This window comes from Fistularia commersonii, chromosome 10 (genome assembly GCF_037954325.1).
Source record: "Fistularia commersonii isolate RoL2024-O1a breed Wild chromosome 10, RoL_Fcom_v1.0, whole genome shotgun sequence".
Taxonomy (NCBI): Eukaryota; Metazoa; Chordata; class Actinopteri; order Syngnathiformes; family Fistulariidae; genus Fistularia; species Fistularia commersonii.
The window spans coordinates 16,058,439-16,072,919 of record NC_141293.1 but is presented as its reverse complement, the minus strand read 5'-3'; the positions used below and the strand labels follow the sequence as shown (position 1 = coordinate 16,072,919).

Here is a 14,481-nt window from a genome sequence, read left to right as displayed (position 1 = left end):
GGACCATCCACTTTTCCCGGGGCAAAATGAATGTCAGACCAGAAAGGGTTTCCAGCTTATGGTCATTTTTTTTTTTTTTAGTTTATTTTTTTCTGCCATCCAGCGTTTTACCTGCATTTGGTGCTACTAAAACCTGTCATCTGAACCACTGACAGTGAACCAAATATTCTCACACGCTACAAGGGACAGGTAATGGTAAGATTTGATGGATACCTCAGTTTTTTTTTTCCAAGTGCATTACCAACATGTGACATTCCTTCAATATAATGGTCTGTTGTTGGTAGAGATTGATATATTTTTGGCCTTTTTTTCCCCCTACTTAACTGCAGTGGATGTACTCTCTCCTTTTAACCTAGCTACTGTTTAAACTTACCATTACAAAGAGATTATTTCTGCTGTTTTTTTAAATGTATGCATTTCAAGAAGGCTGGTTATGCAAATAATCCCTAATTGCTATCCGTTAATTTCACAATGCATGTGTGTGTTTTGGAGAAACAACCGTTTTGATAAGAGGAATTATGATCTTGGAGGCCAAGGCCGTTAATAGATATCATTTTTACCCTTTTTCCCTCTCCCTTCAATTAATTTCAGAATCTGATTTTCTAGATTATTTTAATCTAGATAAAATTGTGTTTTTGTTTTTTTTTTTTGTTTGTTTGTTTTTCCCCCCTCTTTGCACACTGCAGCATTAATGTGGGCTTGTCATTAGTTTGCTCCTGTGACATTCCCAGCCATCATACATTTCACATATCAGAGGCTGGTTTATGTATTGAAAAGGAGAAAAAAAAACTGCTTTATGTACTAGAATTGAATTTGACAGAATTACAGCTGACAGAAAACTTGTTCCCAAATCATCACTACGGCAAAGATACTTGATCTGGACTGAGTTACTGAGAAGTCCAGCTAGCTCTCCTCTTGATACTTGAATGAAACTAGGCATAATCAGAAATGATATTGGGAAGGCTAGTGAGTTTTATTTTTGTTTATTTTAATATCTAAAGTGATCCACTCCCAGGTAGTTTATAGAAGACATCGCCTCCCAGTGACCCCCCCTTTAGCGGGGGTCAGAGTTCAGGACCACCTTGCCTGTAGAAGGAGGAGCCTGTAGAACTAGCTAGCTAATCAGCTTTGTACTCCCGTTTTACAGGAGACGCTGACGAGACTTATACACCCAATTAATATATATGTAAAATTATTCTAAAGTCTTTTTTTTTGTGTGAAAAATCCTACTACGTATTTATTTTCATTCAAGAGCACGTCCGCCTCTTCCTGTGCTCTTGTCGAAGCCTCTCAGCAAAGTCGGTTCATCAGGAAAAACAAACGCGGTTTCAAAGCTACATCTTGAGGAAATATTTGGGTAAAGTGTTTCTGACATCCAGTTCATCCTATTTAGTGCCAGATGTGTTTACAAGCTAACTGATTATACGATGATAACGTTTTACATGTTGGTATTTGTGTTCAAAAACTTTTCAGATCACCATTTTTACTTGTGAAAGATCTAGATTTTTTTTTTTTCTTGAAGAGGTTAGTCTCCTCTTTCTAATGTCATTCTTACATTAGATTAATGTCCAGGGCAGCTCTTTTTTGGGGTGGGGGTGCGTCCAACGGTATCCAACTAATATGCAGTTCAGATATCAGCTGTTTTTGTCTATCATTATTTTTTTAGCTCCATATATGTAGTGTTGCTCAAATTCTGATTTTACTACTTTTTACCTTTTTGTACTTTCATTAGTCTTTCTCTTTGATAATCCAATGCAGTTCAGGAATAATATATTGCAACAAACTTATCAATACAGATCTCTGCGCGGATACACAGTAGTTATTGATAAATTTGTTTGCTGTTTTTTTTTTTTGTTGTATTGCCTTTGCCTTGTATGATTACTTCCCCCTTCTCGGGATACTGTAGAGGCAAAGTCCGATACCTTTTCTATATATGCCAAAACCAATGCAATGTTACTCTGCACTAATCACGTGCAGGCTCAAGATGCATTAATTTTCTGTCTTTTTTTTTTTTTTTTGTAATAGATTTACCTGTCGAATGTGTTTTGTGTATATTTTTGGGAAAACCACATACAACCAGCTGCTTATTTTTCAAAACAAAACAAAAAACAAGACACTCTTTGGCTTATCTCAGGAATTGCCAATCTGAAAACTCAGGGATACCTCAGATTTGTCAAAAAGAGTCATTGAGTGTTTAAGTGATAAAGCGGGCAAAATGTCCGATCTCATGATATGAAGTGGCTTTTGCCACGTTTGCTTTTATTTCAGAGGATGTTTCAACTGACAAGGTTTTCGGCCACTACAGCGACATTCTTAATCTTTCTCCTATGACATAACATGCCATTATATGATTTCTTCAATACCGTATGAAGAAAATGTTCTTAATTTTTTCCTCTCTTTATCGTCGTAGATGGGATGTAGTAGAATATTGTAAAGGGCTTGTAGTGTATATCGGGGGGTTGTCTCATCTCAACACATGGCTGATGCTTGGTGTTTCAGACTATCAATGCTTTTGACAAAAACATTGAGCGGCAGATTTCTTGGGCTCCTCGCTCATCCTCTGCTGCTTTGCTTTGTACTTTAAATCAAGTTTCACTCATGATGTGATGAACGGAAATGATCAGGCTCTCTCATGACCGCAGTGCTAGTAAAATTTGATCTCGGCAATTTGTAACCACTCAGTCACCCACTTTACTTTGGGGAGGGGGGAGGGAGGGGTTAAAAAGTCTGAATGACAGTGTTGTACTGTTTGCAATGATCTGCTGTGCGTTTGAGGACTGGGCGACACGGAAATCTGTTTGGTGCAGAAAACGAAATGTAAGCCACGAAAGACAAGCTTTTTCCAGGTCAAGGACTAATAGTTTATTTCCACTTCTACTGAAATGCTGGTAACAGGTTTTTTTTTTTTTTTTTTTTTTGACATAGGACTATTATCAGGCTCGAATTTTTCCCGATATTTTTTTGGCAATTTTCATGCTAATTTTGACATTTGATGCCATTTTCGAACTATCTGTTTTATGTCTTAACGCCCAGTCCTATGTCCCTTCGTTATTTAAAAGCCTCATGACAGACATTCTCTTTGCAACACTCCATCGACGTGTTACTGTGACTTCATTGTTGGGTGTTTTTTCTTATATCTGGTTAGATTAGACTTGAAGATTTGAGGAGCTGTAAGACGAATGTGCTCAGGGTGACGTTTGGCGAATGTGTAATAATTCTGTTTCACAGTTTCCTCTCGTGTGCTTTTCACGGCACATCTTGTTTGTGACCATCAGCCATTTAATTTGTGGTGTTTATCTTATCAGGTTAATGGCTAGAGCTACTTCCAAAAAATGTGCATTTATTACTGATGAATGTATCTGTTTACTGCCATAAAAGTACAAATCTCTTGATCTCAGGCAATTCAGTGCATAGTTTGTCAAAGATGAGCAGCATGTAGACTTTTCAAAGTATTACTGTGATTGTTTCTATATGTAAAGATCTGCTCCATTTCATAATAAATATATCAATATTCATGTGCTTGTTGTCTTCAACCATTTACCACCTGTAATCATGGGCGACCCACTTGAGCAAAAAAAAAAAAAACGCACTGCTTGCTCTTGACTTGTAAATGTCCTCCCAATTTAATAGCAAAAGTTTTCCCTAGTTTCAAAATCTCTATTTTTGTCAGTGACCTAAGCTTATTTCACCAGTAAGCCACAATAAACGAAATCATTTTACTGTGAATTATTCATAGGTAACTTGTCCTGTGATCGATACATGCCATTCGTGGGACGCATCATTAGTGATGTATCCTGGGTTCATCGGGTGTTTGAAGTCTCACAATATCCACAATAGGCTCTGCTGTGTCTCTTGCGACCTTTCGTCCTCTTCTGGCCCTCTTACGCCCAGTGCGGTGTAGAATCTAAGCAAAGTGACATGCAAAGCCTCTGCAGCCTGCTTCTACGGGACAGCAGCAGGGTTACCTTCCCTGTCTCTGGCGTTCTTCGACGAGTTCCTGATATTTGGTGTACCCCCTTTCAAAAGGTTCCTCTATGCAGTCCTCCCATGGCACTGTCAACTGTATCATGGCAAGCTTTTTTGAAGCCTCTGAAAGAATCATGTCTAGTTGCAAGGATGTTTGCTGGAAGCTTGAGTTACTTGCCAAGAGCAACCATTCATTGCCAGTCCTGTGCAGAACACAGTGGGCCAGCAGAGGTTTTGAATTGTGGCTCAGGCTGCTCTCCTGCCTTAACAAATGTTCGCTGGGTGGGTAATGGTACCTGCTGGTTGTCATGGCTGAGGAAACCCCTCTGGGAAGTACCAGAAGAGATAACGAAGGTGGAGGATTTTAAGTACTTCGTGTCAACAGTTCTAAGCAATTGAGAGTTTTGGAAAAGAAGTGGATGGAAAAAATGTGTTCAAGCAGGTTGGGATGGATGGAGAAAAGAGTCAGGGATAGTGTGTGATAAGAGTATCAGCCAGAATGAAAGGACAGGGGGAGACCAGCGATGCTCTATGGTTTAGTTACAGTGGCATTGGGGAAAAGACAGGAAGCAGAGCTGGAGGTGGCTGAGATAATGTAGAGGTTCTCTGTAGGAGTGACAACGCTGGATAGGATCAGGAATGAGTCCATCAGAGCACATGTTAGATGTTTTTGAGATAAAGTCAAAGAAGCCAGACTGAGAAAGTTTGGTCATGTACATAGGAGAGATTGTGACTGTATTGGTCGTCCGGAGACTCTGGAGAGGCAGATGACCCCCAGGAAAGACTGGCGCCACCACTAGTGATGGTTCGGTCAAGTAAAGAGGAGGGATAGTGATTCTATTGGTAAAAGGATACTGGGGTTGGAACGGCCAGGCAGGAAGATGGGGGCATACAGGGTAGAGTTAAATGGAGGGGGTTGATTCACTGTGGTGACCCTTAAAGGGTGCAGCTGAAAGAAAAGATGAAATAATTCTGTAATAAATACAACTGGCCATGATGTGTAAACATCGTCAAATCGGTTGCAAAAAATCTGACATAAATTTAACTTTCATACAGTTCCTTTAGCCATATTCTTTATGGTGTGGTGATGTATTTGTTATCGACATTTTATGTTGTTTAGACAGTGTATAAAAATTAGAAACTTTCGATTATCTGACGGTCGATGAACTACACGTGGAGTTGAACTCGGCGCAATTACCACATCCAACCAGTAGGGGGCGCTGTTCTGTTTATTTTTATTTGACAAGGGTTTGTGGGTAATATCAATATGGCCGCTGTCTGTGAAGGATGCTAGGAAACCAACTTGTCAAAAAACAAACTTGTTTATTTGCTAGCCGGATTTATCAAGTAATCAATATGTGGCTTCCGCTTCAAACGCTTTGTCGACGGAGTCGGACAACATGCGCGAAAAGCGTCGCTCTTCTAAAACGTCCACGACACAGCTATCATGCTAACGTTCGCAATTTCAGCAAGTCTGCTGGACTTTCTGCCCCAACTTGTCAAGCCCTTCAGTACCGAACACACGGAGATCCTCTTCAAGTTATACAGTAAGATGAATAACCGAGCATCGCCCTGACTACACACGATCTTTTTTATTATTTTAGCTCGGTTTCTCTTGACCTGCTAACGTATGACGTAACTAATGAACTTACAGGAAACATGCCTTTTCACAGAAGTCCCTTTCACAACGCTGCGTTCAAACAGAAACTGGATGGTGATATTCACCACTCTTGTATCAAACTATTACGACATATTTAGTACAATAATAGACAGCAAATCGCACGCGATGGGAGACTCAATAAAACAAGACTGTTTCCTGCAGATTTGTGTATATTGCTGCGAGTCGCGAATGGTGGCATTTATGTTGATGCTTGTTTTCTGTGTGATTTTTGTGGATGTGGTTTGGGGTGCAAGAAATTCTGTGTTTTTTTGTTTGTTTGTTGTTTTTTTTTTATGGCAAAAAACTGATGTCAAAACATTCAGTAGGTGTTTTGTTTGTTTTGCCTTATTTATTCTTCATTCTGTGACCACTAAAGCAGACCAGGGCATTTTACAGCCCGCAGGCCACATCTGTCCCATTTTGTTTTTTTATCTTGTGCGCCAAACTATTTTCTTTGTATCTTCAAACAATATCGAATTTAGAAACTCCTTATTTTTTCCTTTTATTTAATTTTGTATGGGTGATTACATACAAAATTATGTTGGTACATTTATATGATCATTAATGATTTTAATGTTGAAATAGAATGCCAAAAATTTTTAATATTTCAATTATTTTTTTTATATTGTTCAATTTACATGCTACCTAGTTGGCCCGTGCATAAAAATTAAAAAAGACATGTGGCCTGCCAGCCAAAATATTTGCCCACCCCTGCACTAAATTAAACATTTGCAATTAAGTCACTGGAGTGGTTTAAAAATCAAGATACCTAATTTTTACCACAAGATAAATACTGACTTCCATTTTTATGTCTGTCACCATTTGACATGTTTGATTATTTCAATAATAGCAACAACTGGTGGATCCGAAAAGACGTTAAGTGCCATCGTAGGAAAACTCGTGTTTGCTATGTCTGCATGTCACTAGTTTGCAGGTTTTAAATGTGCTCGCTATCACAGAAGTTTTGTTTGTCAGGTTAGTGGACATGGATCTGCCTCCCGTCAAGGCGAAGGATGTCCTGGTGAAAATACTTGCAGCTCCAGTCAACCCATCTGACATCAACATGATCCAAGGTGTGTGACGGTCATCCTACACCCAAATTATCTGGCTATTTGAATGAAAAGGACAACGTAAAAACATTTAAATAAATCCTAACAGTGTTTTTTCAGGCACTTACGCCATCCTGCCAGACGTCCCGGCTGTCGGGGGCAATGAGGGAGTGGCCAGGGTCTTAGAGGTGGGCAGCCAAGTGAAGTCCCTCAAAGTAGGAGACTGGGTCATTCCAAGAGATGCTGGTTTGGGTAAATAATAAGAGAAAATAAGAGAGCACGCAGGGCCACCATCACGTGTCTCTGTGTGACGTGCGTTGCATGTCACAGGGATGTGGAGGACCAAAGCAGTGTTGGCCGAGGACGACCTCATCTCGCTGCCCGGTGACATTTCCTTGCTGTCCGCTGCCACCCTTGGTGTCAATCCCTGCACCGCCTTCAGGATGCTCTCTGACTTTGAGGACCTCAAACCAGGTAGAACCATTTCAGATTCTTTGATATTTTTGAAGGAATTTAAAAAAAAATCTCCTTCTAGAAGAGAGTTACATGATGAACTCCTCAAGTGATGTAAGTCTAAATGTCAGTTGAATTTTGGAGAAGCGGTATGACAGGTTATAAATGGGTAGTCTCTGCAGGTATTTGGAAGGGCAGTTCTAGATTTTCCTGCTATATTCTCACCCATCCAGGTGATTCTGTGATCCAGAACGCGGCCAACAGTGGAGTTGGTCAGGCTGTGATTCAGATCGCCGCAGCGAGGGGAATAAAAACCATTAATGTTGTCCGCAACAGGTATACTCAGACGGTTTTCATGCTTCAATGAATTTTTCTGAATTGTTAAATATTGATAACAGACATACTGCTATGACACTGATCAGCGGCTTGTACTTGTAGCCCGATCTGACCGAAAAAGCTTTGGGTCTTTGTCCTTAGTCGGAATTTATGACTGTATTGAACATCGTTTTTGTCTTCCCCTCAAAGGCCGGATTTCACACAGCTTAGCGAAAGGCTAAAGGCTATCGGGGCCAGTCATGTGATCAATGAAGAGTCACTCAGGCGGCCTGAGATGAAGGAACTGTTCAAGGTCCGCACTTAGGTTTATAGATGCAATCTTTATTGTTATCTATAATAAACACGACTCTAATGTGTGTGTGTGTGTGGTTTTTTTTTTTTTTTTTTGTTCTTCAAAGACTTGCCCAAAGCCTAAACTGGCATTAAACGGAGTCGGAGGCAAGAGTGCGACTGAACTGCTTCGTCATTTACAGTAAGGAAGGAGGAAAGAAAAAAACAAACTGATATTATGAATATCAACTGAGATTAAAAACAAACCAAGTCATGAAGTGCAATATTTGTTGCAGGCTGGGAGGATCTATGGTGACGTACGGAGGGATGGCCAAACAGCCTGTTACCATCCCCGTGGTAAGACAGATCCTGCTCCCGCCTCTGCGATTCAACCCTACCCTTCATGCCACGTGTTCACATTTAGTGTCCCTCTACACTTGTCCTTGCCAGAGCGCTCTTATCTTCAAAGATGTCAGAGTTCGTGGGTTTTGGGTCACACAGTGGAAGAGAGACCACTCATACGGTATGATATATTTTAGACTCCGACCAATGTATCATTCACCCAATAATAACATCAGCCTTTATTCAATGACATATGAGAATCGGATCAATATTCGTGATATGGAAGATCCAGTCAGTTTGTCTTGTTTACATTTCCATTCAAAAACATAAGGTTTATAGATGTTCGTTTATTCTTGAAAGGACATTGTAATGCCAATGCTCGGTACCCCTGAGCCAACCACTCAATGCTTTCATGTCTCTTGACATGGAACAGTTTGTTTCAAGAGAATGGATTTAAAAGTCAACCTGATTTAAATTCGTGTCAACAAAATCTACCATCGGCTTGAAGTCTATCTTATGTTAAAATGAAATCTCCCTGATTAGAGATTATATATAAATGCAGTATTAGACTATTTTTAAGTCTGTAGACACTGTTTTTCCAACTAATTTCACGAGAGATGTAACTGACTTTGTTTCTCGCTGAAGGAGACTTCCGAGCCATGCTAAGCGAGCTCTGCTCCCTCATCCAGCGGGGGCAGCTGGCCCCACCCGCCTGCACGGAGGTGGCCCTCCCGGACTACAGCAAAGCTCTCGACATGTCTATGCAGCCTTTCACCACCGCCAAACAGGTCCTGATCATGTGACCTCACTGCTGTCACTGTACTGTCACTTCACATTGATGAATCCTTAATGTGCCTGGAGGAGGCTCTAAGTGCAATATTATGGTCCCCATTGGCAAGTTCATCTTACTTTGATTGCAGCAATTAAGTCTCCATAAAAGGATATGGTATAACTTGAATGATGATATAATTAAGCTTTATCTGTTATGGTTACTAACTTCTTGTACTTCAAATGAATAGAACATAAATCCAGATCATTCTAATCAACAGTCCATGTTGCAATTTTATTCCTATTAAAACAGAAAAATGTGTTTGCCTTTGTCAAATCAATGCACAAAATCACAAACCGGAGAATGCTGAAGCCAAAGGTTGCCCTTTTTCCCCTTTAATAAAGGTTACTGCCACACTTGTTCTGAATCATACATTGATATTATACAATATTAATAATATCTTACCGTAATATTCAAAGCTCACGATCACCATTTCTTTCAACTAAAGATGTGAGTAATTAAACCTCAGACTTGCAGCGACACAGAGGAGCAGCAGAAACCCACCACAAGTGAAATATGAAATTCCTGATGTCACGCAGAGGTGATAATCATGAAAGTCCACCTCTCTCGCTGCGCAGACGTGATCGACGCGGCAGTTGCCATCACAGTCCGACATGTCGTAACTGACAGAATTGAACTCGTAGTACTTCTGAAGGTAGCAGCGGTCGTTGGCTATGCGTTTCAGAACCTTGTCCATGGAGGCGGGGGAGGCGTCCGGGACTCTGAAGCTCTCTGTGAGCCGGTACTCCTTCTCCCAGCGACCCTGGGCTGCATTGGCACGAGTCAGATTCAGATAGTAGGTCACCACATCCTGAGGTTGGTTAGGCAAACAGAAAACAAAGTGTCAAAAATTATATACCGCATAGTTTAATGTTTACTGTTTGATGTAACAGTTCACCTTACTAGAAGCCTTGTACTCTTGTTATTGTTATATTGTTAATTTCATGTCACTGTGGGATTGTGATAAACATCTTCTCAATTCCTCTTTATGTCCAGTACATGTGGATAAACTGACAATAAACCTGACTTTGACTTGATGATTTCTGAAAGTCCAAAGTAACCCCAGTTACATACATGGTATTTAACCTTTTAACTATCCATCAATCCATCCATTGTCTGTCGCTTATCCTCCACTCTGGGTTACAGGGAGCAAAAGGTGGGGTACACCATGGACTGGTCGCCAGCCAGTAGCAGGGCCACGTATACAGACAAACATTGACTTACTCACGCATTTGGGGTAATTTTTCCTTTTTTTTTCCAATTAACTTACTGCATGTTTTTGGACTGTGGGAGGAAACCCACACAGACATGGGGAGAACATACAAACTCCACACAGATAGGTTCCCTTGTCAGGATCGAACCAGAGTCCTTCGTGCTGTGAGGCCGATGCTCTAACCACCGCGCAACCAACTTTTAACTATTTTATTTTATGTAAAGCTCCCAGCAATAAACTAACTTGACAAAACAAAAAGCCCCATTTCAGGACATTTGAACCAAACCCTCCCTAACCACATACACACCTTGGTGGACTCGACCAGAAGTGGAAAGCTCTTTGACCAAAAAAGCCTTTGGTGCGGGCGCGTGTTTAAATTCACCTATTGCCCTCATATGAGGACATACTTTGGCAAGAAATAATATAGCTGTAATCCAGTTATCAAATTATTGATTGCTTTATTTTTGTTTGTATATACCATCGACCTACTTTGAGCAGGAGAGTTTGTGTGTCATATTCGAAGATGCGAATCCCGGGGTTGTTGGCACCGTCCACAACGCCGGGGAGAGTTGTCTTCCAAGGGCTGACGCCCGGGCTGAGAAACATCGAGCCGATAGGAGACCCTGTGAAAACACCCCCCCCCATGGCGGCACACGTGACAAACAGCGGTATTTCTTTGAAAAACAGTGTTTTTTTAACTGTGTAAAGGTACCGTTCAGGCTGTAGAACATGCGGAAGCTGTCAGTGTGGTGGTGGCCAAAGAACTGGCCGTGGATGACTGAGTGATGCTTCCGAATAAGCGCCAGGTAGCGCTCATTGAAGCGTGGCATGAACCAAGCTTTGCTCCTCTTTTTCTCAAAGAAACCAGGGGGAACATGACCGATGATGTACACCTGGAGGACGAATCGCAATAGTCGGACGTTCACGATGAAATGTCAAGACACCTTTCTTTCACAAAAAACTCCCATTACTTCAAATCTGATTGTGTTTATTTATGTAGTGCCAGTTCACAACAGAGCCACTGTATTGAGGCCCTTAATTATTCCCTAAATCCATATTTTGAACATATGATTTCTGTTTAACTTGCCTTCTCTTTCTTTTCAGCCGCCCCTGTGAGAACCTCATCTGCCCAGCTGAACTGCTGCGCCGGGTCCTCCAGATCCTTTGTCCAGTTGTTCTGGTCGTAGTAAAGGTTGGTGTTTAGCACCAGCATCCTGTACCCCGTGTGGTTGAGCAGCTTCTCAGTGTAATATCCACCTATGGGAGATGCAGGTGCGACAAAACACACCCTGATCTTTGCGCATGTGATTTGTGAGTCACTCTCAGTTTAACAAAATCTATAGTATAGTTAAAAGGGACGGCACGGAGTTAGCCACCTTTTCTGAATGTGACCTGGGACTGTGGCTCCAGCCAATCCTGCCACATTTCAGCTGTTTTGTCATAAATGGAGTTTGAGTGCGGGGGAAGTCTGCTCTTAGGGTGAAAGTCGTGGTTCCCAAGGGCCGAATAGACTTTTGTGTCTGTGGAGGACAAGAAAGTGAAAATGCTAGTAAACCTGTGTTGACCCTCACCTCTTGATGCCGCTTTAATACATACAGTACTTACTTGGAAAGACGTGCTTTATGACCTGCGTGAGATTGCTGATTATCTCCAACACCTTTTCCTCTCCTAGTTCCGCATCAGGAACATGTGGCGTGTCGTCTCTTCAAAACAAAGCACTCAAAATCACCTCAAGTGAATTTCAACACCCGTGGGAAACTGTCTGCGGAAGGAGTATCTTGCATGCAGTTTACTTAAAGACAATGAAAAAGGGAACTAATATGCAGAACTGAATTTGATGAAAATACTGTACATGTCTGTGTGTAAGGAGGTCATGACATTAATGTGAGTTTTACGTTTCTTTAGAAAGCAACAATTAAGTAGGTGTTGATTCGTAATACTGACGCAATATTTTTTCCCAGATATTAAAACATACATTTATTGGTCTGACTTTTTTTCATGCAGCCATTCATTTAATTAAATATAAAACATTTTAATTACGGTCCTCGTGGTGGACACTGAGACGGGGTGAGTATTTGTCCACCAGCAGCAGTAGGTGACAATCAGCACATATATGCATACATACCCCGTCCATACAATAAAATCGGGATCCGGCACAATGTCCCTCATGGCGTGTATGGAGGAGTTAATAAGGTGCCACGGCGCGTCACAGACATAGTGCCCGTACATCCCCGCGTTTTCTGCAGGTCTCTGACCGCTGGAATTACACACCCGCTCGGGATCCAGGGTCAGCGTGTACGTGTGGTCTAGGTGCAGGTCCGTGATGTGCCAAAAGGTCCCTGATGGAAAACCACGCGTAATTACGCACGCAAAGTTGGGACGGTTGCATTGAAATTAAGTATTAGAGGTTTCGATCCCCGACCTGATAGAGCCAGAGCCTCTCGAAGGAGAAGAAACCGTAACAGCAGCTTCAGTCCAGACATGGTGAAGAAGGGAAACGACTAAAAGATATGTGAGCGTCGATAAGATAAGGAGGGTTCCCGGGAGTCGCAAGTTCAGTGTACGCTCCTCCATCGTGGAGCGTCTTCCGGTTCAACGCAGTAACATACTAATTCAAAAAATACTACATGGTCTATTGATTTAAACAGTCAAAGTCAAACAGTCTTTTAGTTTAGAAATTTAACATGGAATGGTCTTTCACTGCAAATAGGCAGAATATTATATAACATCTTGGAACATCTATTTGACAATGTGTCGACTTGACCTGTCATGTCAAAGTCAACTTTATTGTCAATACTGCCATATGTCCACACAGACAGAGCGTTGTAATAGTGTTACTCAACTACCCACGGTGTAAAAATATAAACAATTATAAATAATTTGTCACAAAAAACAACTACGAATTATGCTTAGGTAGTCATGGTTAAGGTGCAATTTTACTTTGATTTGTTTTTAAAAGAACCCTAATACTAAGGTGCAGTTGTAAAGAAAAAAAGAAAAGTGATAGCACGATCAAAGTGCAGTTGCATCAACAGCTTTTTACAATGCATATTTTGCATTTAAGTGTGTGTAAGTGAGTTTATGAAAAAGTTCTTATGGTTGGTTCTTGATGACAGTCCTAGTGTGTGTATGGGTGGGGGCAGAGCTTGGAATGTATGTGTGGATTGGGAGGGGGGGGTCCAGAATCCATTGTATGTGGGTGTGGGGTTGGCTGAAAGTGCAGATGGGGCAGCAAGGAAGGAGCTGAGCTTCCTGACAGCCTGGTGGATGAAGCTGTCCTTTCGTCTGCTGGTCCTGGCCTGGAGACTTCGCAGTCGCCTCCCTGATGGCAGCAGACTGAAGTAGCTGTCAGACGGGTGCGAGGGATCACCTGCAAAACGGAGGGCCTTGGAGGTTAGGTGGGTGTTGTAGATGTCCTGGATGGAGGGGAGGGGGGCACAAGCAATCTTCCCAGACGTTCTCACTATGTGCTGGAGGCTCTTGAGGCAGGATGCTGTGCAGGCGCCGTACCACATTGTGATGAAGCTGGCCAGGATGCTCTCAATGGTGCCCCTGTAGAAGGTGGTCATGATGGGGTGTGGGGTTCAGCTTGTGGATGAAGTAGAGACGCTGGTGTGCTTTCTTGGCCAATAACGCAGTGTTCGTGGTCAAGGAGAGATCCTCTGACACATGCACACCCAGGAACTTGGTGCTGCTCTCTCCTGAAGTCCACAACAAATGTCTTCTCCACATTCAGAGAGAGGTTGTTGGCACTGCACCACACAGCAAGGTGGTTCACCTCGCTCCTGTAGTTTTGGTCTTATCTCCGTTGTTGATGACAACAGAGTTATATCATCCGCATACTTGATGTAGATGTTAGAGTTGTGTGTCGGTGTGCAGCCGTGTGTCAGCAGCATGAACAGGAGAGGGCTCAGCATAAACCCTTTTGGAGGGGTTCACAGTGATGGTACTGGATGTGTTCCTGCCGACCTGTCCTGCCGACCTGTACTGCCTGCAGTCTGCCTTTCAGGAAGTCCAACAGCCAGATGCACATCAAGTCATTGAGCCCCAGCTGCTCCAGTTTGTGAGTGAACTTCTGGGGGATGATTGAGTTGAATGCTGAGCGAAAGTCGATGAACAGCATTCTAACGTAGGAATTAGAATAAAGACTTTTAAATTAGATATAGGCCAACAAATGTCAAACATTCAAACTGTGTAAGGCACAGCTAAGGGCAAGTAATAGGTAGTGCTAGGTTCCTTTTTTCCTCTATGTCTAATATTGCATACAAAATATGTTGGCCTTATGATGTGGCATACTGATTGAGTTGCATACATTATTCTGTAGAAGCTTCTAATTGTCTCTAAACTTTTCATATTTGAAATT

The 14,481-nt window shown here is 41.9% G+C and overlaps 2 protein-coding genes across 4 annotated transcripts; one reads left to right on the top strand and one right to left on the bottom strand.

Annotated features, from left to right (window-relative positions):
- The first annotated feature begins 5,206 nt into the window (after window positions 1–5,206).
- mecr (mitochondrial trans-2-enoyl-CoA reductase) lies at window positions 5,207–9,261 on the top strand. Of its 3 annotated transcripts, none has more exons than XM_086154465.1 (10): window positions 5,207–5,513; window positions 6,602–6,699; window positions 6,796–6,927; window positions 7,006–7,149; window positions 7,362–7,464; window positions 7,654–7,756; window positions 7,863–7,936; window positions 8,031–8,091; window positions 8,185–8,257; window positions 8,722–9,261. In XM_086154465.1, the coding sequence occupies exons 1-10, from the start codon at window positions 5,254–5,256 to the stop codon at window positions 8,877–8,879; spliced, it is 1,206 nt and encodes a 401-aa protein (XP_086010591.1). In that variant the 5' UTR covers window positions 5,207–5,253; the 3' UTR covers window positions 8,880–9,261. The 3 variants fall into 3 exon arrangements, with proteins under 3 accessions (XP_086010591.1, XP_086010593.1, XP_086010592.1); XM_086154467.1 differs by having other exon boundaries at window positions 5,482–5,513; window positions 6,785–6,863; XM_086154466.1 differs by having other exon boundaries at window positions 5,482–5,513; window positions 6,785–6,927.
- An 86-nt stretch (window positions 9,262–9,347) lies between these two features.
- smpdl3b (sphingomyelin phosphodiesterase acid like 3B) lies at window positions 9,348–12,601 on the bottom strand. Its single transcript, XM_086154445.1, has 8 exons — window positions 12,541–12,601; window positions 12,244–12,457; window positions 11,724–11,821; window positions 11,495–11,638; window positions 11,206–11,375; window positions 10,831–11,011; window positions 10,608–10,741; window positions 9,348–9,716 (listed from the first exon to the last, which is right to left on the bottom strand). Exons 1-8 carry the CDS (start codon window positions 12,599–12,601, stop codon window positions 9,348–9,350), a joined length of 1,371 nt encoding a protein of 456 aa, XP_086010571.1.
- Window positions 12,602–14,481: the final 1,880 nt, after the last annotated feature.